The sequence below is a fragment of the Acipenser ruthenus genome, chromosome 29, assembly GCF_902713425.1.
Source record: "Acipenser ruthenus chromosome 29, fAciRut3.2 maternal haplotype, whole genome shotgun sequence".
In the NCBI taxonomy this organism is placed as follows: Eukaryota; Metazoa; Chordata; class Actinopteri; order Acipenseriformes; family Acipenseridae; genus Acipenser; species Acipenser ruthenus.
Window position 1 is genome coordinate 19,327,698 of NC_081217.1, and position 22,699 is coordinate 19,350,396.

The window sequence follows — 22,699 nt, forward strand, 5'->3', positions numbered from 1 at the left end:
ATAATAGCCATTTTCTATACTTTTGAGGCATAAGCAATTAGGAAATAACAGGAACAAAAATTGTGTTACAAAGTGTATTTCGATCTCTCTTCTTGGTATTATCCTGCACTGTGGCGTGACAGCTTCCATTTCAAATGAACTTTGGGAGGTTTCAAGTGTTCATTCATCATACTCCTTGCCTCCTGTCCTGTGGTGGTTCTGTCCCTGTTCTGCATCTCTGCAGTCTCTGAAAGAGGTGGCGCGTGCTTTACTTTCACTGAGTGACAGCCGGAGCAGAAGGGTTAGTGTGGGAGGTGTGCCTCTTTTCCCATGGGGGGGAGAGGGTGGATTGTCAACAGATGGGCAGTCAATGCCTTCGGGTGGGGGGGGACTGCCATGATTGTTAACCGTGTCACTGAGTGACTTTCCCTCTGTTCACCTTGCATGCCTTATCATATCTGTAAGTACTATAATGTACAATACAGCTGTATGGAGAGGGCTCAGCACAGTAGTGTTATTATCACTGTGCAGATCAACAGCAGAATGAGAGCTTGAGAGATCTTAGTGGGAATTCCAGTTCAGCCCTTGACTCTCCTATGTGTATGATCTGGAGGCAGTGTGGTTAGAGCTGAGAAGCTGGGATTCCCAGCTCATCCCCAGCAGCTTGTCCGTGCTGTAGCAATGAGGCTCAGGAGTAAGCCAAGGACAGAGAGATCCTGCATTTAAATGCGTTCTGGGACTCTGTTTGTAATGTATTATAATGCACCAAAGACTTCATCCCAGCTTGGCCCTCCCCCTGCCCTGTCCCATGGCCGGCTTCGCTCAGTCCAGTGCACCCGGGCCCTGCTGCAGAGGGGAATCATTGCGCCTGTCAGCTCTGTGCTGCCTTGAACGCTGCATTATTGATGGAGGACTGTAGGCTGCAGTGGGGAGCCATCTGTATTGAGAACAGGAGGGAGCATGGGCACAAACACACATACACACTAACCCAATCAAACCTGCTGTTGAATCTGTACTGACTACTGGTCCAAGTGCAATTCATTTTCCTTTAATTAGAAGAAAAGTTTCAGAATGAGAAAAGGCCATTTGGCCCAAGAAGGCTCTTCCCTTGTTAGCACACCATTCTCCCTTACTGGGGAGATCGAATTTAAAAGCACAGAATCGAGTCTTTTTTGTAAATGTTCCCAGTGTGTTAGATCCTACTACTTCACCTGGTAGGCTATACCATGCATTTATAACTCTGTGTAAAAAAGTGCTTCTTACCTTCTGTTCTAGACTTATCCCCCCTGTTCTTCTCTGTGTGCTTAATTTGAATTAGTATCTTGGGTTAACTTTATCTATTCCATTTATGATTTTATAGATTTCATTCAATGACTTATAAGAGATTCTCAGGGTGCAATGGAACAAACTACAGTTACAAACTGCCTGGTCAACCAGGGCTCCCAGCCACTGAAAATAATATAACGTTCAGATACTGCAAATGTTAAGCACTGATCTCCCGGATTATTGCCTATTATTCCTCCTAGTAAATGTGTTGTGTGTTTTGATGTTCTGCTATAGCAGAAACAAACTTTGTCCCTGCAGGATAGCGTCACATTGCCTGTGTGTGTGTTTACCACTGATACAAAGACCCTGACAGTTTTTCTTTTTAATCAATCTTGTAGAAATTAATAATAATAATGCTATGCATTTACCAATGTGCTGTGGCATACTTCTCAGTGCTTTACTTGTTTGTGTTTTTTCATGCATTCACCGTGCTTCACTACACCTTGTAATTTGCTATCAACATGATACTCGGCACTATTTGAGTGAATTGCTAAACGCTTCAGGAGAGAACTGTGTGTGCTTCTTGAGAAAGAGATGATAGTGTAAGGTTTGTTTTTGTTCCTCTCTTCTGGTATCTGCCCTGTGATCTGCAACTAGCTGGCCTCTAGGATGACTCTCTGCTGCTTTTGCCCTGCAGCACCCCCTTCCTCTCCCCAGCTGTACTGCAGCCCGTTGCCCTAGTCGGTCCAGCCAGCAGTCAGGCTCCGAGCCTGCTTTAAGCACCAGCAGGTTGTAAAATTGTAAAGTTTATTACCCAGCTGCCGGGGCTGTCTGCATATCTGAATTTTCATTTGAATCTGTGCTATACCTGAGGCTTTGTAGAACACAAGGCAGTATGAATCATGAGAGCACTTGTTGGATCCACCTGCATGTCATGTATATAGAGGCACTGAGGGACTGGGGTCATTATAGCACGTGTGTGTGTGCGTGTGTGTGTCTTCTGTCCGCCCCCTCTCTCGCTCTCTCAGTTTAGCTGAGCAGTGCTGTTTTCTCTTCCTTGCTGCAGTCGCTCACAGCACACAGGCTGCTTCAGCACTGTCCACTGGGACCTCCAGCTGCAGCAGCTGTGAATCTAGGCCAGTCAGGGACGTATCCTCGCTTCTCTGATTCTGCTAGTTTGTATCCAGGGAGTCGACCGCCTGCTAAAGGTTTGCACACGCTTCTCCAATGCTTTTGCTACCATACTTTGCTGTGGTAAACCATGGCTTTTACAATGCTTTTACCATGCTATACCACAGTAAGCTTTTATACTGTAAGGGTGAACTAACATGTTGGCAGTGTGCCACAGAGGCAGTTTGTTGGGATGGTGTGTGGCTGCATAGGGCCACCTATAATCTGAAATAGTGGCAAGCAAGTCTCAATTTGAAGTACCTTAGCTAGAATGTAGCTGGTCATCTACCAGTCTCTTTCTATATCCAGGGCATGGATATTTTATTAATAAAATACATATTTTTTAGTTGTACTCGACATACAGATTGACATGCCTTCTAAAATTATGCAATAAGTTGTTTTTATGTTTCTTTGCAGATCTGAGGGGCGTGGCCGGCAGCAGTCGATCCAGCCAGTCGGCAACGAGAGGGGTGTGCGTTGGTCCAATCGTGGGGAAGATGTTGGTGAGGGGGCGGGAGCTCTCTCTGGGGGGTGTGGCTCTCCTGCTCTGGCTGTGCTGTGGGGTGGGCGGGATCGAAGTACCGCTGGACCGTAAGTATTGCATCAAGAACAGAACTGGCAGGGTTTAACTGTATGTTAATGGTCATATCCACATATCCTAATCTTTCACATTAACACAATGGCAATCTTGAGTTGGAAATGAAGATACCTTTAATTGCTTATGTGTGTGTGTACCTTCTCACTCCTTTGTAACAATGCCACTAGGGATCATGGTTGAAATCATAAGACATTTTTTTTATTGTGTGCAGTAGAATTTTACCATGACCTAGAGCTGCCCTTGCGGCCACAGCAGTGGCATTCATTAGCCTGACTCTCCTGTCACTTTCAGAAGCCTCGCTGTCTCTCGCAGGCCTCAGAAACCAGGTTTCCAAAGTCCTGTTAATGAGAGGCCGGGTGTGAGGCAGTGGCCCTGCAGGGAGGCTGGAGAGCAGGCCTGCGGAGCACTGCTGTCTGTGGCAGAGCTATTCAGGGCAGAGGAGAGCGCCGTGCCAGAACAATGAAATAACCAGACAAGTATTACACTGTAGTAAATCAATGACAGTCTATAATGGTTTTTCCATGTTACTGTATGGATTTCCCCTCCAGACCCTAAACAAGCCAAGTCCTGGTTTATCAAGCTGTTTATCAAGTAATGTTCTAAAAACTAGTAAAAAAAAAATGGAATAGGTGCAGAAAGACGGGCAACGTTCTTTACCTGGTGCAGAAGGGCGGTCCAATGTAAAACTGTACAGCATTCTTTCGATTAGGGTCAGGCTAATATAAATCTTAAGCTCAGTATTCAAATTCTCTCATACCGTTGCTGAAAACCTTGGCCAATCATTCTAAACCTATGCCAAAAAAATGATTGCAGATGGTTCATTTAGGCGTTTTTTGTTGGCCACTGGCTTGTCACAGATACAATACAGTACACATTTATTTTTATATGGCGCCCTTCACGCCATGGCATCCCAGAGCGCTGTACAAAATTAAGAACAAAACAAAAGAGCTCACATGTACAATACACTCCAGCTACAACCAATTATATAAAAGCAAATTAAAAAAAAGCATGTTTTCAATTTAGACTTACAAGAATCCACACTGTCACACACATGCTGTCTCTGTGTTTCACTGTGTGTGGGTACTGAAGAGAACACTGTTCACAGATTGTATACAGGCTTCTGACTCTGTGTTCTGAGCCTGAGACAATGATTTGTCCTGAAATGTTTTGTGTTTGACACACACAACACAACCACTTCCATTGCAAAACCAGTGCTGTGCTTCAGATCCTGTCATTCCTAATATTACTAACAATCCCATCTCCTTGTCTCTCTTTTTAATCTGACAACTCTGGACCCAACAGCAAGAATCCAACAAGAGAGTAAGTCCACCTCATCACAGTTTCTCTGGGGTTTTCCATTTAGTATAGACAATTCCATACTGGGGATCTGAGAACCAGCAAACTCAATACAGTATAGTATAGATAATTCTATACTGGGGATCTGAGAACCAGCAAACTCAATACAGTATAGTATAGATAATTCTATACTGGGGATCTGAGAACCAGCAAACTCAATACAGTATAGCATAGATAATTCCATACTGGGGATCTGAGAACCAGCAAACTCAACACAGTATAGTATAGATAATTCTATACTGGGGATCTGAGAACCAGCAAACTCAGTACACTGCAGATAACCTAAAATACTGGGGAATGCTTGCCAATTGAAAGTAGTTTAATAGACTGTAGAGAACAGGGGCTCTGAGAGTGTATTTTAAACAGCACAGAATTGGTAAGTGGCAGTGCTGGGGATCCCAGGGCCCTGTCACAGGTACACTGGGTATTTGACAGTGTGTAATGGTGTGTGTTTTCCTCTGCAGTTAAACAGCCTCCAACCATCACGAAGCAGTCAGTGAAGCACTACATCGTGGACCCCAGAGACAATATCATTATCGAGTGTGAAGCCAAGGGGAACCCCATACCCAGGTGAGGGCCCGCCCTTCTACCAGCACCACAGTAAATGAGCTTTTCCCATGGTTATACTACAGTATGCATTTACAGTACCAGAAGTTACCATGGTTTACTATATTTTTAAATATACTTTGCCACGCCTCTCTGGGCTTTACAGGGTTTACCTTTGCTTTACAATGCTTTTCTTATGCTTTATTATACTTTGCTATGCTTTTACAGTAGTAAACTCTTTTTTTTACTTGAATCCCTCTTTCACACTCCCCCCCTTACCAAATGCATGTTGTCATGATGACAGGTTTTGCCTAAGCAATCAAGGTATACAAACCTGACCACACGACAGTTCTACACTGAGCGTTGATCTCTCTCTCTCTCTCTCTCTCTCTCTCTCTCTCTCTCTCTCTCTCTCTCTCTGTCTCTTCCTCTCTCTATCTCACTCTCTCTCTCCATGTCTCACTGCCTCTCTCTCCCTCTCCCTCTCTCTCCTTCTCTCCCTCTCTCTCTATGTACCTCTCTCTCTCCCTCTCTCTACCTCTCTCTCTCCCTCTCTCCCTCTCTCTCTCTCTCTCTCCCTCTCCCTCTCTGTCTCCCTCTCCCTCTCTCCCCCTCTCTATGTCCCTCTCTCCCTCTCCCTCTCTGTCTCCCTCTCCCTCTCTCCCCCTCTCTATGTCCCTCTCTCTCTCCCTCTCTCTGTCTCCCTCTCCCTCTCTCTCTCCCTCTCTCTCTATGTCCCTCTCCCTCTCTCTCTCCCTCTCTCTCTATGTCCCTCTCTCTCTCCCTCTCTCTCTCTCTATGTCCCTCTGTCTCCCTCTCCCTCTCCCCCTCTCTCTCTCTTAGTTTCTCGTGGGCGCGGAACGGGAAGGTCTTCAATGTGGCGAAGGACCCGCGGGTCTCGATGCGGCACCGTGCCGGCACGCTGGAGATCGGCTTCCGCAGCGGGGGGCGGCCGGAGGAGTACGAGGGGGAGTACCAGTGCTTCGCCCGGAACGAGTACGGCACTGCGCTGTCCAGCAAGATCCTGCTGCGGGTCTCCAGTGAGAAACCACCACGCCATCTATCCCCTTATTGATTCCTGGAATTATTATTATTAGGGTTATTCATTTTATTAGGGGTGTGCTGATATTCTCATAATTGCTTATTTATCTGCAGGTATTAAATAAATCCATTCATTAATGTGTTGGTTTCAAACCAAGAAAAGCTGCCCTTCCCTCGCCTTTACAACTGAGTACCAATCAATGGCAGTTCACTTCCGCACTTCCGAGTGTTTTTTGAAATCAACACGTTAATGAATGGATTTTTTTAATACCTGCCGATAAACAGGCCATTAAGAGAATGCGTATCAGCACACCCCTAATTATTATTATTATTATTATTATCACAAACTGTAAAACTGTAGGTCTAGTCCTTCAACAGCTTTTTATATCCTCAAATTACAGATAATGTTCGGACAAGAGGTTTTTGTAATGCCTGTCAATCATTTAGGAAGAAGAGTTCTAGAACCCCAGCTCTCCTCAGGTCCTCCATATGCACATTACATCAGTGCTGGATTAACCTCTTATTGTGTGTGTCTCTCAGAGTCTCCTCTGTGGCCCAAAGAGAATCTGGAGCCTCGGGAGGTGACTGAGGGCTCTCCCATCATCCTGCCCTGCAACCCTCCCCCTGGACTGCCTCCCCCCCTCATCTTCTGGATGAACAGCGGTGAGTTCACTCATCACCCAAACACAGGGCAGTGCTCTCGTGGAAACACACTGTATATACTATAGAGCTATCGTAACAAAGATTCTGGCTCTTTCTTCACAGCTGTGAACAACACTGACAAAACACCCCCTTAATGTACAGTACATTTCAAAAACAACCTCTGCATGTTTTATTGGACTAATCATAACACTACACTGTTGATCGTGTGCTCTCCGATGGCATCAGAAGGATCAAACATGTTTAATGGTAGTTTGCGATTTAAAATAAGGTAGTACGTTATTAACAGAAATCGTTTTGCTCCTTTTGAGCAAACATAGTGCACGAGATCTCTGCTAACAGTCAGCAGTGGAGTATATAAATCACAAAGATTACGCATTAGATTCATGATTTAGCCATACAAACATATATTCTGAACTCCTAGGGGTGGGTACATATTGTTTTAACTTAAATGATGAGGTATAAGGAAGTGGCCAAAAGGTTTAATCAAGGGGATATGGCCTTACATTACAGTCCACTCAAATACAACATTTTAAAATGTATTATAGCAGTGATTTTTGTAAAATATAATGAATTTACTTTCTGTATAAACATTCATTTTCAAAAACAGTAGAGAAACCCTACGCGCTGACAGTACCGTCTGTGTGATTCACCCCCCCATTGCGCTGACAGAACCGTCTGTGTGATTCACCCCCCTCCTTGCCCTCCTTCACAGCTATGATGCCAATTGTTCAGGACAAGCGGGTCTCCATGGGGCTGAACGGGGATCTCTACTTCTCCAATGTGATGGCCAAGGATGGGCTGACAGACTACAGCTGCAACGCCCGCTTCCAGTTCACACACACTATCCAGCAGAAGAACCCTTTCTCCCTCAAAGTGATCACCAGTGAGTAACACCCCAGCACTGCCAAACACGCGTCCTGCACCCAACCCTGGACTGCACAACCCACCTTGTTTCTATTATAGAGAGGACCAGAAAATCCGACCCCTGCTAAACCTGAAAGAAAAACAGATTGCCCTTATTGCGGCATGAATAAACCTGTACTTTTGTGTGTTTACTGGTAGGAGTTATCCATGCAGCTACAATTAAAGAAAAAATCATATTTATTTTATTTTGAGATATCTCTTTGTCAAGGTTGTCCTGGCAAGAGAAGGCGGCAGGAAATAAAATCAAAGGCAAAAATGATCATTCAAACAGAACAAAGACACAGTCATAAACAACAATACAAAATTTAAAACAATTCCAATTTACCGATACAACAAATGAAAGAGTTTCAAATTCACAGGGATCATTTAACAGGGGTCTGATTACACCGGCTGTTGCCTGTTTAAAAGAATGGTGTTGATGGCAGTTCGGATACCCCATCACAGGGAGCGGTTTCATTGAAAAAGCAAAATAGAAAGCTGACCTTCAATTCTAAATCAAGTGTAAAATAATCAATGCAAGATCTCCAGAAAACGGTGCTGTGCGGTTTAGGATATGTATTGGTGTTTACTGTTTTAGCGTTTAAACCTTTAGGGCCTTGGGAGTCACTCATTTCCACACATGTGGCCCTAATACAGCCTTCTGTCACCTGGACTGGGCTAGCTCTCGCTGACTGGTGTCCTGGCTTACTTGTTTTTGGCTGAGTGGATTATATGGATGGACAAGGAGCACTGAGACTAGATTGTCATTACCCTTTCATCTTCACCACAAGGGTGTATAATCTCCCTAAATCACCACCAGGGAGATATCTGCCTTCTGTCCAACGACTTCTCCAGTTAGGGCCTGCCAGGACCTATAACTCCCTGAATCGCCACTGGGGGGCAGTATTGCAAATATGCAATGCAAATATTGTTAACGTAATCGTTTGCTATGTCAAGTTATGGCAAGGGGTTGAGATTCCTAACATGTTGTGTTTTGGAGTCTTCAGCAGGGGAGAGTATGGATCGAGAGAGACACCTGGTGGGGGTTCTGCAGAATTACAGGTTGGGGAAGAATCATTGGTGCCCCACCATAGGCAATATATTCTAGAACTCCAGAACTATCATGTCAATTCAGTAAAGCTTTGTTAATCTCTATGCTTTCTTTTTTTCATGTTGTGCTGCTGTTTTATGTTGAACGTTTGCAGTTTTTTTTGTTCTAAAAACTAATTGATCTTACACCCTTTTTTAAAAATATATATTTTAGGAGATGCTTTGTTGCCATACGAAAGAGCGTGTCCATCTGTCTGTCTGTCTTCCTGTTTATCTGTCTGAGATGAGTAGGAGTGTTTAAAAACAAAAAGAAATGATAGAAATGACCATTTAAAATGAAACATAACATGGATTTATATATACATTCTGTTAGGGAGAGCTCTGATCTGAGAACTGTAGACGCTGATTACGAATGAGCAAAGAATTCAATTAGATTTTGAAACTTTTAAGTACAACTCACAAACTTTGCTGGAAGGTACGGTTTATTCCACCTTTCCAAAGCACCACTGATACAGTAGCTGAAAACCACAGTGGTCAAGGAAGCTTGCCCAGTCATAGGCACCCACACAGGGACAGAAAGAGCTCTTACCCGGAGTTGCTAAGGGAGCTGGGCTGCCCTCTGCTGGCCAGTTAAAAGTAGAGCATCCTTAACAGAACCAAACCACGTTCTGAACCGTGAACGGAACCCAATCCAAGAGCAGTGCCAGGTTTACAAAGAATTTTACTCCACTGAAAAAAATGTATAGAAAATTCAAAAATCTCCTAATTATCAAAACCGGTAAACAATTTGTGCAACAGTAAAATCTCTTTTTAGTTTAATAGAGGTAATCTTGCTATGAGCCCCAGTAAAATGTAATACAGGGAGACAACATTCAAATGCATTTGATTTGTATTTCACCTTTTTTTTATTGTACTGACCTGGTACAATCCAGCCCCTGTGCTTGCTTTTATTTCAAGATTCTTCCATTTCCTGTTGTGTTGTTATCTCCTCTTAATCGTTTGCTTTTGCGAATTTGTCATTCTGTTTATTTTCTTCTATTTGTGACCCCTGCCTCCCAGCGGGCGGCGGGTCGGGTCTCGTTAACGTTAGCTCTTCTTTCGCCCTCCTGTTTGTTTGGCATGCTGACGTCATGTTATGTTTTTTTGCAGAGGAACCCCATAACGATACGTCCTCTCTGAACCACACTGACTATTACAGTGGTGAGTGTGCAGTGACTGTACTGCCCTGACCCAGTGTCCTAACCCAGCTACCACCTAACCCAGCTCTCACCCCTGCACCCACTAAACACATCCACAGTATATACAGAGATAGGAAATCCAGGGCTTGGCAGTTCCAGTCATGGAGAGCCAGGTATAGAGAGGATGAGTGGGAACGCTCATGGGGTACTCTAGTCATTCCTCAAATGAGGATAGCCATCCTCGTGAGTGAAGTAACCACACCACTCCGTCCCTGTGAATGGTGTATGTAATTAAACAGCTTTCCTCTGCTCAATCTCCTTACCTGCCTAACAACGCACAAGAACTTGGAACAGTGCAATCCGCCCGGTCGTTCTGTCGTTGGATTGGAACGATTCCAAGAAACAATGTCACTCAGTAGCATCAAATGGGAAGAAGTCATTTGATGCTAGATCTTGAAACTACCAAAAAGCACACCTTCAATTGGGATATTTAGTGGAGCACTGTGCTTCCCTGAGATGAAGTTTAAGTGCGCAACCCCTGGACCATTACAAAGGGGGAGAGAGCTTGGGGTGTCAGTCAGTTCTGGTTGTCTGCAATAATTCATCCACAGCAAGGTGGCACCAGACACAGTTTAAAGCTACTGGAGAGGTTACCAATACATTTAAAGTTACTTGGAATTTAAAGGCAAAATTGGTCGGTGGTTCTGCCAGCGATGGTGAGTGAGATCCTCTAGAGCAAGAAAACTGGAGAATCACAAATTAATTCCTGTAGTTCAAACTCAGCTTCAGAGTTTTAGCAGCAGATTGTTGCTCTTCCTCATAAGAGTGATGTGTGTGTGTGGATTGGAGTGTGGATGGGTGGGGGGATGCTTGTAATATTTGTAAGATTCGGGTCAAACATTGATAATCTCCTGAGCCTGGCTTTGATTGGAGAGATCCAGTGGTAAAAGCAGTAATTCAGCTTGACTCACTCACAGCATCCCCCTCCTTAGATTTAGACCGATTCCTTCAGTTACTAATTACGGCATTCCTATGGATTGACCCTTAATAGACCCGTCAGTTTCTCCTGTAGCAGGTTAGAAAACAAGAGGACTGTTATGTAGCAGTTTGAGCCATTCCAGGTTTTAGTGAACTCCATCTGTGAGCGGCATCCGTGAAAAGCGCATTTTCAGATCATGTGCACATGCTCTAATTAAGCGCTGGAGCAAACATGAAATACCTCAAACTGCAGTCCATCCCGTGCCTGGTTATTCCAGCCTAACCTTGAAGCTAACCCTAAACTAATATCTACTAATAATGAACTCTGATTCAGATGTAGATAAGTTGCGTGCAATTGTTATAAAGGAGAAATGTATGGGGCTGTAAGCCACCCTATGTAAAAAAAAACAACTGCAGTTTATCGGTGTACTAGATGAGTAAAGTTGGGTCACGTTGCTGCAGAATAAAGCAACATTTTTGCTGCACTGTAAGCGCATGTGTCTGCCTACAGGAGCTAAATGAACAGTGCTAGGACTGGTTACTATTACAGTCTGGTTATATAGTACATGTCATCTGACTACACTGCAGTATTTGAACCCGTTTCCATTCATTTCCACTATGTAAACTGCAGGTGTTTTATTATATGGGTAAGGCAATAGAACTTCTTTACTAACCCTTCACTTTCTCTCCCCTGATGGTTCACTTGCCTGCTCTCCGATATTGATAAGGGGAAAAAAGAAACAATGGGGACTTGACCACTCCTTATTTCTTATTTAACAGCTTCATAAAACAAGCAAGTTCAAGTTGTCACCTTTTTCAAACTTTTATTTGTGTCTTTAATGAACTCCTATTTTTCTCGAGAGTGCTTAAGATTTGTAAACTAAACTAAAATATGCTTTATATTGGTTGTAACTGGAGTCTTAAGCTGAGGGAATATGAAGCCACTTTGTGGCTTGGAACTTGGTTTTTGGAGACAGGTTTCAGGCAACTGCACGGCACTCCAGGGGAGACTGGGTTTGATACAGCAAAGTTGCCTCAAACTAGGTCTCCTGGAAGTGTTTCAAGCCACTGTTCCTGAAAAAGTGGCTTTGTGCTCCCTCAGCTTTTGTGTTCTTCATTCACAAAATATGAGTTAATCAAAGACTGGGGTAAAAGCTTTGCTGTCGAGCCCCTATGTTTCTTTTTGGTACCGCTGAATGTGGTGTGATGAAAGTTGAGGGTGGATTGATTTAAGGAAGGTGTCTGTGCGTTCTCTCAGCTCGCGGAGTTCCGGAGACCGCGCCTGCCTTTCTCTCTCCCACGGGAACAGCGAGCTCCAAGACGGTGCTGCGCGGAGAGGATCTGCTTCTGGAGTGTATCGCCTCGGGAGTGTGAGTCTCACAGGACAGAAGAGCACATAGCAGTGGCAAAGGCCAGGTTAAATCAAGTGGCTCCTTAATTTAGACACTAGTTATTAATCTGGGCATTGATTTCCTTTATTGAAACTACATTATTGGTGTCTACCCCCGATAATCCACCTCCATTTTGGATTTCTTAACGTTCAGCCTATTATCTCCTAAACAGTTGTTTTAAATAAATACCATCCACTTGTGAACACTCAATAGTGCTAACATTTTGTCTTTCCCATTTAAAACAATCCCTTTAATATAGTCATTTTCCTTTTGCAGTATGTTTTCAGTGATCGGATAGGAGCCTATATTATACAGAGAAAAGTAAAAGACATGTTGAAATAACATAACATTGTACCCCTTGAGTCTAGTCTCCCTATAAGGAAAGAACCTTGGGGAGTGATAAAGGTGTGGTTTGAAACGAGCGACTGCTGTAAAACCAGCACTTTATGATCTTAATATAACCAACCGAGACGACATTGACTGTCTCTGGGCCACTTAGGGGCTTTAAACGACTAGCTGAGGTGTTTAAAAAGATTCCAAAATATGATCAAATGTATCCAATCACAGCAGCCCCTTCGTTGAAACCACACCCCCGTCCCTCCCCTAGGTCCTTTCCTCTTATGCGAATGAGCCTTGACCCTTACAGTAAGTGTTGACCCTTGCTTTTGACCCGGATGAAAGTAACTTTGTACCGACGTTGCCCCCCTCAAGGCCCACCCCCGATATCAAGTGGTTTAAGAGGGGGGGGGATCTCCCCGCCCTGAAGACGAAGCTTGAGAACTTCAACAAGACTCTGCGCATCACCGGGGTATCGGAGGAGGACTCGGGGGAGTACTTCTGTCTCGCCAACAACAAGATGGGGGGGACCCGCCACGTGGTGGCTGTCACAGTGCAAGGTGAACTGTTGCTGTCGTCTTCGTCAGCATTTTTAGCCTTCTTAAAGAAGTAGTTTGTAATAGAATTTCCTAATGCTCTTTTCACTGCGTCAAGAGGACTGACTGAATCAAATGACAACAGTTGTGCGGGAGATGTAGGTCATGTGACTTAGCTTTGGCTGTTATGCAAGTTCCGGCTTGCATAACTAAAGCACTGCCCATAGGGATCAGGGGATCTGTGTGCAGCCAGGGGGCCATTTCCCAAAAGCTACTCTAACTTTACCAGGATCGTGAGAGCTTCATAAGAACAGCTTTTGTAAACTGCAGTGTTTCCCAAACTGTTAAGTGTCTCCAGACTTTGTTGAACTTTAATCTGTGTTGAAATATATGGATGAACATACATAAAGCCATCGACTTATTTATAATAAATACTGTGTTTAAAAGAGATCCTGTTCTGTTCAATAGCTGATATAACATGGAGTTTTTAGGTCTCTTTTTTCGTGACACACAGCTGCCCCCTACTGGCTGAATAAGCCCACTAACCTCGTCCTGGCCCCTGAAGAAGATGGGAGGCTGGTGTGTCGAGCCAATGGGAACCCCAAACCCACCATCCAGTGGCTGGTCAACGGAGAGGCCATAGAGAGTGAGTGCTCCATGCTCTGGGAGCCCCTCTTAGCTGCACCTGCACTGTTTGGTTATCTGTTTGTGATTGAAGCAGTGGCTATCAGGAATCTCTTCTTTCTTCATTCCCTACTGTAGATGCCTCCCCAAACCCGAGCCGCAAGGTTTCCGGTGACACCATCGTCTTCCGTTCAGTGCAGATAGGCGGAAGCGCTGTGTACCAGTGCATCGCCTCCAACAAGCATGGCTACCTGCTGGCTAACGCCTTTGTTAATGTACTGGGTAAGTGGTCTCTGGGATTCTGGGTTATAGAGTTCTGAGGGAGTCTGGGTAATGGAGTTCTGAGGGAGTCTGGGTAATGGAAGTTCGGAGAGAGTCCGGGTATTATTATTATTATTATTTATTTCTTAGCAGATGCCCTTATCCAGGGTGACTTACAATCGTAAGCAAATACATTTCAAGTGTTACAATACAAGTAATACAATAAGAGCAAGAAATACAACTTTAGTTCAAGTGTGACTGTCACAAAGACGGCCGGAGTGGGTGGCGTCAGACCAGATGGAGGAAATAAATAAACAGAGAGATGGGGTTTTGGTAAAGCTGAGCGCGTGATTGCGCTCAGCATTTAATAATTAAACAGAACAGAACAGAAAATAAAAGGTTGGAACACAAAAACAGGACACGGCACTATACGCCAAAATAAAATGACACACAAAACGAACTAAACAGTGCACAGACAGACGAACACAACACGGTGAGCAGATTACTACTACTACTACTTATTATTATTATTCTTAACATTTACCTCCGCTCCAATCCCGTTCTCCACTCACCGAACACCTAACCCTGACTGAGTGCTACGTGTCTCTATATATACTATTGTGCTGGGATTCAATTACTAATTAATTATTCACTTGAATCCCAGCACGTGAATTAATTCTGTGCAACCCCGTGCTCACATATTATATTTTAAATGCACGTGAAGTGATGTGTGCTCTCCTCGTGCCTAAATACAAATCTATACTTTTTAAACACACGTGAAACACAGACCTGTTTATATCCCGTGTACCAATCTATACACCAACATTTACACACGCACGTAACATACAACACATAAATGCACACAGGGGCGGGGCGCATTGCCACATATACCCCCCCTTGTGCGCAGCACACATGGCCTCAACGGCCACCTCCCCCCTTAAAAACCCAGCAGTCCAGAACAAAGTCTCGGGCTGGGAAGGGAGGCTTCAGTGGGCCCTTGGCTGGCAATGCTGTCAGCACCCCTGCCGGTAGTGGCACGGCTGACAGCCTGTTGGTCCCGTCCTGCAGCGAAAAAGCTGCGGGGGCAGGTGGTCCCCCGACCTCCCCCTTCTTCGTAGCCGGCAGCTCCCTCCTGTGGGGCTCCGGCCACAAGAACTCCTGCAGCGAAACTGCTGCTGGGGAAAGTGGTCTCCAGACCTCCTCCCCCTTCTTCGTGGCCGGCAGCTCCCCTTTCTGGGGCTCCGGCCACCGTACTCCCTGCGGAGGTACGGGCAGCAGAGGCAGCTCCTGCTCCTCTGCTCCGGGCGGTGGTGGAGGCAGAGGCAGCTCCTGCTCCTCTGCTCCTTGCGGTGGTGGTGGCGGAGGCAGAGGCAGCTCCTGCTCCTCTGCTCCTGGAGGTGGTGGAGGCAGAGGCAGCTCCTGCTCCTCTGCTCCTTGCGGTGGTAGTGGCGGAGGCAGAGACAGCTCCTGCTCCTCTGCTCCTGGAGGTGGTGGAGGCAGAGGCAGCTCCTGCTCCTCTGCTCCTGGAGGTGGTGGAGGTAGAGGCAGCTCCAGCTCCTCTGCTCCTGGCGGTGCTGGCTCCCTCTGCTGTGGCGGCTGGGCATGTGCACGCCGTGCTGCCTTCAGCAGCATAGCGAGAGGCTGCTGGGGGACACCAGCATCCTGCCCTTCTCCCCCCCAAAAATTTTCAGGGGGTTGAGCCTGTAACTCCTCCCCTTCTGGCTCTTGGGGCTGAACCAGCAGGCATTTTCCCTCTGCTGGTGGCTTGGGTCCCAGGGCTGTGGAAGCCCCGACTTGCCTCCCTTTGGGCTGTGGACGCACCGACTCCTCCCTTTTGGGCTGTGGACGCCCCGACTCCTCCCTGTTGGGCTGTGGACGCCCCGACTCCTCCCTGTTGGGCTGTGGACGCCCCGACTCCTCCCTGTTGGGCTGTGGACGCCCCGACTCCTCCCTGTTGGGCTGTGGACGCCCCGACTCCTCCCTGTTGGGCTGTGGACGTTCGGGCTCCCCCCACTCAGGCGTAGGACGTTCGGGCTCCTCCCACTCAGGCGTAGGATGTTCGGGCTCCTCCCACTCAGGCGTAGGACGTTCGGGCTCCTCCCACTCAGGCGTAGGACGTTCGGGCTCCTCCCACCTAGGCGTAGGACGTTCGGGCTCCTCCCACCTAGGCGTAGGACGTTCAGGCTCCTCCCACTCAGGCGTAGGACATTCGGGCTCCTCCCACTCAGGCGTAGGACATTCGGGCTCCTTCCGCTTGGGCTCCTCCCATTTGGGCTGTGGATGCTCAGGCTCCTCCCATTTGGGCTGTGGAGGCAAAACCAGCAGGCATTCACCCTCTGCTGGTGGAGATGGGGACAGCAGGTACTCACCCTCTGCTGGTGGAGATGGGGACAGCAGGTACTCACCCTCTGCTGGTGGAGATGGGGACAGCAGGTACTCCTCTGCTGGTGGTCCTGCTACCTGGGCTGCTGTTCCATTTATGGTTGCCTCCAGGTAGTTGAGGACAAACTGCACACCCTCCTCCAAGGTGTTTGGGGTGTGTTCCTGCTGATATGCCTCCCATCTCTCACTGTCCATCATCCACAGGACCCGGACGACTATGGGCAGAGACTGGGCCTCCAGCCCAGCATTCTCCAGGAACCAGCCCAGCAGTTTGATGGCGTCTTCTGCCATTGATTTTTTTTTTTTGTTTTTTTTTGTTTTTTTCCCCCAAAACAATATTTGTAATCTTTTTTTTTTTTTTTTTTTTTTTTTTTTAATCCAGACCCCTCCTGGTCTGACGCTTGGAGGCGCGGCTATCCCACGAAGACACCACGTGTCACAAAGACGGCCGGAGTGGGTGGCGTCAGACCAGATGGAGGAAATAAATAAACAGAGAGATGGGGTTTTGGTAAAGCTGAGCGCGTGATTGCGCTCAGCATTTAATAATTAAACAGAACAGAACAGAAAATAAAAGGTTGGAACACAAAAACAGGACACGGCACTATACGCCAAAATAAAATGACACACAAAACGAACTAAACAGTGCACAGACAGACGAACACAACACGGTGAGCAGATTACTACTACTACTACTTATTATTATTATTCTTCTTAACATTTACCTCCGCTCCAATCCCGTTCTCCACTCACCGAACACCTAACCCTGACTGAGTGCTACGTGTCTCTATATATACTATTGTGCTGGGATTCAATTACTAATTAATTATTCACTTGAATCCCAGCACGTGAATTAATTCTGTGCAACCCCGTGCTCACATATTACATTTTAAATGCACGTGAAGTGATGTGTGCTCTCCTCGTGCCTAAATACAAATCTATACTTTTTAAACACACGTGAAACACAGACCTGTTTATATCCCGTGTACCAATCTATACACCAACATTTACACACGCACGTAACATACAACACATAAATGCACACAGGGGCGGGGCGCATTGCCACAGTGACAAACCACAATTCAATAATACAGCAGATAATAGTGATAGTTACATCAGGATATGATTAAATAGTGATAGTTACATCAGGATATGATTAAATACAAAATACTACAGGTTAAACACTTGGCAAAGGAAGTTCTGAGGGAGTCTGGGTAATGGAGTTCTGAGGGAGTCTGGGTAATGGAGTTCTGAGGGAGTCTGGGTCATGGAGTTCTGAGGGAGTCTGGGTAAATGAAGTTCTGAGGGAGTCTTGGTAATGGTGTTCTGAGGGAGTCTGGGTAATGGAGTTCTGAGGGAGTCTGAGTAATGGAGTTCTGAGGGAGTCTGGGTAATGGAGTTCTAAAGAGTGATGGGGATTTCTTCCAGACATGCCACCGCGTATGCTGGCCCCGTGGAACCAGCTTATCAAGGTGATCGAGAACAACCGCACCCTCCTCGACTGCCCCTACTTTGGCTCTCCTCTGCCCACGCTGCGCTGGTGAGTACAGGGGCTGTGCCACCAGGTTCCGGACTATGGTTTTGATTTTGTGCAGCCACAGCAGACCCCTGTAACAACAAATGTATTTCTCCTGGTTTGGGCGGCTTGCGTTTTGATTCCTTCTCCTGCAAGCTTTCATGTTACCTTCCATGATAAAGTGAAGCCACATTTAGTATTAAAGCTGAAAGTTATTGTAGCTAACAATGCAGTTCCATGAATGTGGTTTGAGAAGCAGCTGATGTAGTGCAGGGTTGGATACAGGTCCAGCCGCTTTGCCGGTGCAGTTGGATTTGTTGTTCCCTGTCTCTGTTTGTTCCTGTAGGTTTAAGAATGGACAGGGCAGTAACCTGGACGGGGGGCAGTACCGCGTCTACGACAACGGAACTCTGGAGATCAAGCGCGCTCGCAAGGAGGACCAGGGCACCTACACCTGCGTGGCGACAAACATCCTGGGCAAGGCCGAGAACCAGGTCCGCCTCGAGGTCAAAGGTCAGAGAAACTCAGCATTCCTCAGGGCTTCTCCTAACTTTCCAACTGGACAACTAAAGCCCTCATTTTTGAAGTGTGATCTTAGAGTTTCTGTGTAAAGTGATGTTTAGCAATCAACAAGCCAAACTTTGACTCCCCTTTTTTTGTAAGAGGGAACAAATCGGGTAACTGAATTTCCTATTGAGAAGGAATCTGGTCCTTTATTAGCACTATAGGGGTCTTCAAGCACACAGTATATCTTGGTTTACATTGAGGTTTCCTCGCAGTGTAGTATTGATGGTTCTGGTCCTGTTTCAGAGCCCACTCGGATCATCCGAGCCCCGGAAGATCTGATTGCGAAGCATGGCACGCCAGCCCGATTTGACTGCCGCATCAAGCACGACCCTACCATGCGCCTCACCGTCACCTGGCTCAAAGATGACAAAGCGCTGACCATGGGCTGGAGGTGAGCGGCAGTTCCATCACTCACCGGACAGGGGGCGACAGAGGGCTTCAATCGCACACACACACATTGCTAAAACATGATATGCTCCCAGTGTCTAATAATTATTCCTGATCAGAGTTTATATTACGTGCTGGAAATGTAAACTGGACAACATGAAATGCGTTCTGGTCAAAGCTGAAGACTCTTTAATTGTGCCTAATTCATTTGAAGTGCCAGCTTTGCATTGCGTCTGCCCTAATGTGTTGTATTATTATGTTGTATTTTGAAGAGGTTTTGTACGGACTGTAGGAAAGTGGTTGAAGGAGGTGGAGGGAATGTTCTATCCCAGGTAGGACCCCCGGACAATAACAGCCATGAATATGTAACAAAAAACAAACCTATATTTTGGGGCTTAAATCATCTCTTAAAATAATTTCATATCATTTGACAACTAGTGTGGAGCTAAAACAGTTTATTTCTTTATTAACTATCCAATTATTTATTATCATTTTGCAACATGCAATATGCTGTGTCATAAATAATCACTAACATCAAATACATTTTCAAATACGCCTTTTAGAAATTGTGCAATCTGAAACTTGAATATACTTTTGAAATAGTGTACTATTTTTAAGTGGTTATGACGTTTTTCCAACAGTATAAAAACCCCACCACACAATCCTTAAATGCAGTCAATTCATTTAAAATGAGCATATCTAAAGCACATTTTTACCCTGACAAAAACAGAAAGCCTGCTTATTAAGATTCATTACCAGTGGCAATTGAGGATTGTCTTGAATGACTTGTTAACGCTGAATATAAATCAATATCACAAGCTCTGATCAGCACCACAGCGTAATAACCAAGTATCAGCTTTAACCAAGTGCATCATATTCATATATATATATATACACAGGCTGTCCTAACAAAGGTTACTCACTGTCATTGCAGTGCATTTTGTTTTATCATTGACTACAATTCATCACGCAGCTTACAAACTAAACACCCAGCTATCCCCTGCCCTGACTCTGTACTCTCACCTCTGTGTCTGCCTTTCTTTCCTCTTCGTACTCCCTCTACCTCATCCTGGCTCTTTCCCCCACACCGCTCCTCACTTTTAATCATCCTATTTCCTATTCCCGCCTCTCCTCTTACCCCCTCTCGCCCTCTTCTCTCTAATTTTCTTTCTCTCCCCTTTCCCCTCTCTCTCAATCATGTCCCTGCAACTTTTGCCCTTCCACCTCTTCCCCCTCTCCCTTACTCATACTCTGCATCTTTAACCCCCCCCTCTCTTCTGACCCCTGCAGGGTGAAGAAAGACGAGGAATCGATGACCATCCGAAATGTGAATGAGAACGACGAGGGTCTGTACACCTGTGTGGTGAGCACTGAGCTGGATGAAGACTCTGCCACAGCGCGCCTCACTGTCCTGGGTACGCCTGTATTGAGCTCCATCACACCAATACATGCACACACGCACACATGCACGCACACACACTATGAATTACTATGAATTCTGTTACTTGACTAACTAGTAATGATGGTTTTTCAAACAAAGCATAAGTAAATGAAAGAAAGCCCCATTGCTTCAAACCCACAAGCTTATGCACCCCAGTGCTGTAACCGTATCCCCTAAACCCAGTCCCTTCGACGCTACTACCCTAAAATGAGTTTGAATTGCAATACTAACGGAAAACTAACATTTGACTCTTAACTTTTCACATCACAGCTTCAACCTTAACCTCTACCAGCCGTACTGGAATAATTCCAGGTAACGTTTGTTTGTTTGTTTGTTTGTTAATCTGAGTTGTTTTAACTGCTATTTGTATGTTTAATGAATAAAGCTATTAAAAATATTTATATATCCTGCTCGCTACCCAAGCCGTACAGAGACTGCATGACTGTAGATCAGTGAGTCCTGCCATTTCTAGAGGAGATGCCTGTGTGTCACACACTTGTACAGATGTGTAGAGACCTGCTTATTCAATTTTAATGAAACTGTGGCTGGCCGTTCTTTATGGGGTGGATTATTAAGAGATAGTCTTTATGTTTGTAAGGACCCAAACCAAAGTGGACAAAATCTGTAGGTTTTAGGAGGAAGGAGAGAGTGTATTTGAAAGTGTTTAATACCCCCCCCCCCCACCCCTCCCTATAGACCGCCCAGACCCCCCTGTGGACCTGGAGCTGACGGACCCTTCAGAGAAGAGCGTGAGGCTCACCTGGATACCCCAGGATGATAACCACAGTCCAATTACAGGTCAGTCATCCAGCTCGCCTACCTGCCATCCTTCCTCTTTCCCTCCCTTCACCTCAAAGGTGACTCCTTGTCCTGGGTGACATCACCACCGGGAGAATCTCTCCCGTTCTCATTTCTGCTTGCCTCCTAACTCTGTAACTCTTCCTCACTCTCTCGGTCCTCTCTGTCTCTTCTCAGAGTTCCTCGTTCAGTATGAAGAGGACCGATGGGAGAGAGGGAAGTGGCACAATCTCTCCAGTTACCCCGGCAACCTCAACTCCGTCATCCTGCAGCTCTCTCCCTACGTCAACTACCAGTTCCGCGTCCTGGCTATCAATGAGATCGGAGCCAGCAACCCCAGCCGGCCGTCCGAGCGCTACCAGACCAACGGGGCCCGTGAGTGACCAGGGAGTGGGGGGATTACAGGGCTTTAAACTCGCACTAGCCCTGCACCCAGTCCTGGGTTTCACAAATGTATATAACAATGTCCAGGTGCCAGGAGGTTGAACAATCGGGCTGCTGGTAAATCAACTCTGAACTCATTAATCACAGTCTCACCTGTAGGTTTACTAATAGGAGTTTTTCACAGAGCTGTAAAGGAGGAACAATTTATTTAAGATCAAACTCCTGATCATTTGAATAACATGCTTAATTGAAGGTATTTCTGAACCCAGGACTGGGTGCAGGGCTCGTGTGAGTTTCAAGCCGTGGGCATTGTCATTGTGGTGTGTGTGTGGTATGACAGTCGGGCCACTGTGGCATTCAAAGTTCTTCATTTTTTATTTTGGTAGCAGTGAGGTCCTGTACAGAGTGCTTTTCAGCCCGGTTTCCAAGCATGGTTTGTTTGGCTCTGACGTGCGCTGTGTGTGTGTGTTTCAGCTCCAGAATTGATTCCCCAGGGGATTCGCGGTAAGGGGTCCAAGAAGACGAACATGGAGATCACCTGGGAGGTAAGAGTGGCCTTTGAAAGTTACAGGAGACATGGTATGGGAATATACTGTGAACATTACACAGTACCTGAAAAAGCCTTTCCCTCCAAAGTTTCACATGCACCATTTTTCTGCACAGGAGAAAAATATCTTACGAAACTACAGGGTGTCCAATAAAGTATTTCTTTCAGGTGTGAAATGCCTTTAAGCAAAGAGGAACTAATGCAGGTCATTATGATGTGTGATGTGGATTGTCAATGGGGTGTGGCCACCTGATTTAACAGGGAACATCCTGATCAGCATAATATATGACATCAGCTGTTTTGTGGGACACCCTGTGGAAATAAACAGCTTAAAAACGCCTTGATTAAACAGTGAATAGATTCCGCAGGACGGGGAGTGGATTGTGACCTATTGTGTCGCTCCCTCCCTGTGTAGATGGTTCCGGGGATGGATCACAACGGGCCTAACTTTCGCTACGTGGTGTGGTGGCGGCGGAGGGACTCCCGTGAGGAGTGGAAGAACATCACGACCACGTACCTGAAGTACGTCGTGACCGACACCGACACCTACATCCCCTATGAGATCAGAGTGCAGGCACAGAACGACTTCGGGCTGGGCCCTGAGGGCCCCATAGTGATCGGCTATTCAGGGGAGGACTGTGAGTACCACCTTAACCACCTACTGGTTAATGTCGGGGGACTGAGATGGGAGGCAGTGTGGCCTAGTGGTGTAAGATAAGAGACTGGGAGAGATAAAGTGTGCTCTGATGTTAGAGCTTAGGACTGGGAGGGAAGCAGTGCGACCTCGTGGTTAGAGCTGAGGGA

General features: G+C 46.0%; 1 protein-coding gene across 31 annotated transcripts in view; it reads left to right on the forward strand.

Annotated features, from left to right (window-relative positions):
- LOC117426531 (neurofascin-like) overlaps positions 1 to 22,699 on the forward strand; it is a 66,372-nt gene that overhangs the window by 23,131 nt on the left and 20,542 nt on the right. For 10 of the 31 annotated variants that reach the window (XR_009309256.1, XR_009309257.1, XM_059003585.1 and 7 more), the window contains exons 3-24: positions 2,312 to 2,453; positions 2,833 to 3,006; positions 4,316 to 4,333; positions 4,834 to 4,939; positions 5,759 to 5,955; positions 6,497 to 6,619; positions 7,332 to 7,502; positions 9,722 to 9,772; positions 11,987 to 12,098; positions 12,831 to 13,015; positions 13,506 to 13,637; positions 13,754 to 13,897; positions 17,684 to 17,795; positions 18,118 to 18,284; positions 18,582 to 18,729; positions 18,998 to 19,057; positions 20,016 to 20,140; positions 20,437 to 20,478; positions 20,863 to 20,964; positions 21,142 to 21,339; positions 21,823 to 21,893; positions 22,311 to 22,533. Coding sequence is in view for 29 of the 31 variants with exons in the window: in XM_059003585.1 (XP_058859568.1) it covers positions 2,312 to 2,453; positions 2,833 to 3,006; positions 4,316 to 4,333; positions 4,834 to 4,939; positions 5,759 to 5,955; positions 6,497 to 6,619; positions 7,332 to 7,502; positions 9,722 to 9,772; positions 11,987 to 12,098; positions 12,831 to 13,015; positions 13,506 to 13,637; positions 13,754 to 13,897; positions 17,684 to 17,795; positions 18,118 to 18,284; positions 18,582 to 18,729; positions 18,998 to 19,057; positions 20,016 to 20,140; positions 20,437 to 20,478; positions 20,863 to 20,964; positions 21,142 to 21,339; positions 21,823 to 21,893; positions 22,311 to 22,533 (2,803 nt within the window). In the remaining 2 variants the exon portion in view is untranslated. The remainder of the gene's footprint in view (positions 1 to 2,311; positions 2,454 to 2,832; positions 3,007 to 4,315; positions 4,334 to 4,833; positions 4,940 to 5,758; positions 5,956 to 6,496; positions 6,620 to 7,331; positions 7,503 to 9,721; positions 9,773 to 11,986; positions 12,099 to 12,830; positions 13,016 to 13,505; positions 13,638 to 13,753; positions 13,898 to 17,683; positions 17,796 to 18,117; positions 18,285 to 18,581; positions 18,730 to 18,997; positions 19,058 to 20,015; positions 20,141 to 20,436; positions 20,479 to 20,862; positions 20,965 to 21,141; positions 21,340 to 21,822; positions 21,894 to 22,310; positions 22,534 to 22,699) is intronic. The other 21 variants (XM_059003598.1, XM_059003602.1, XM_059003601.1 and 18 more) reach the window with 12 other exon arrangements.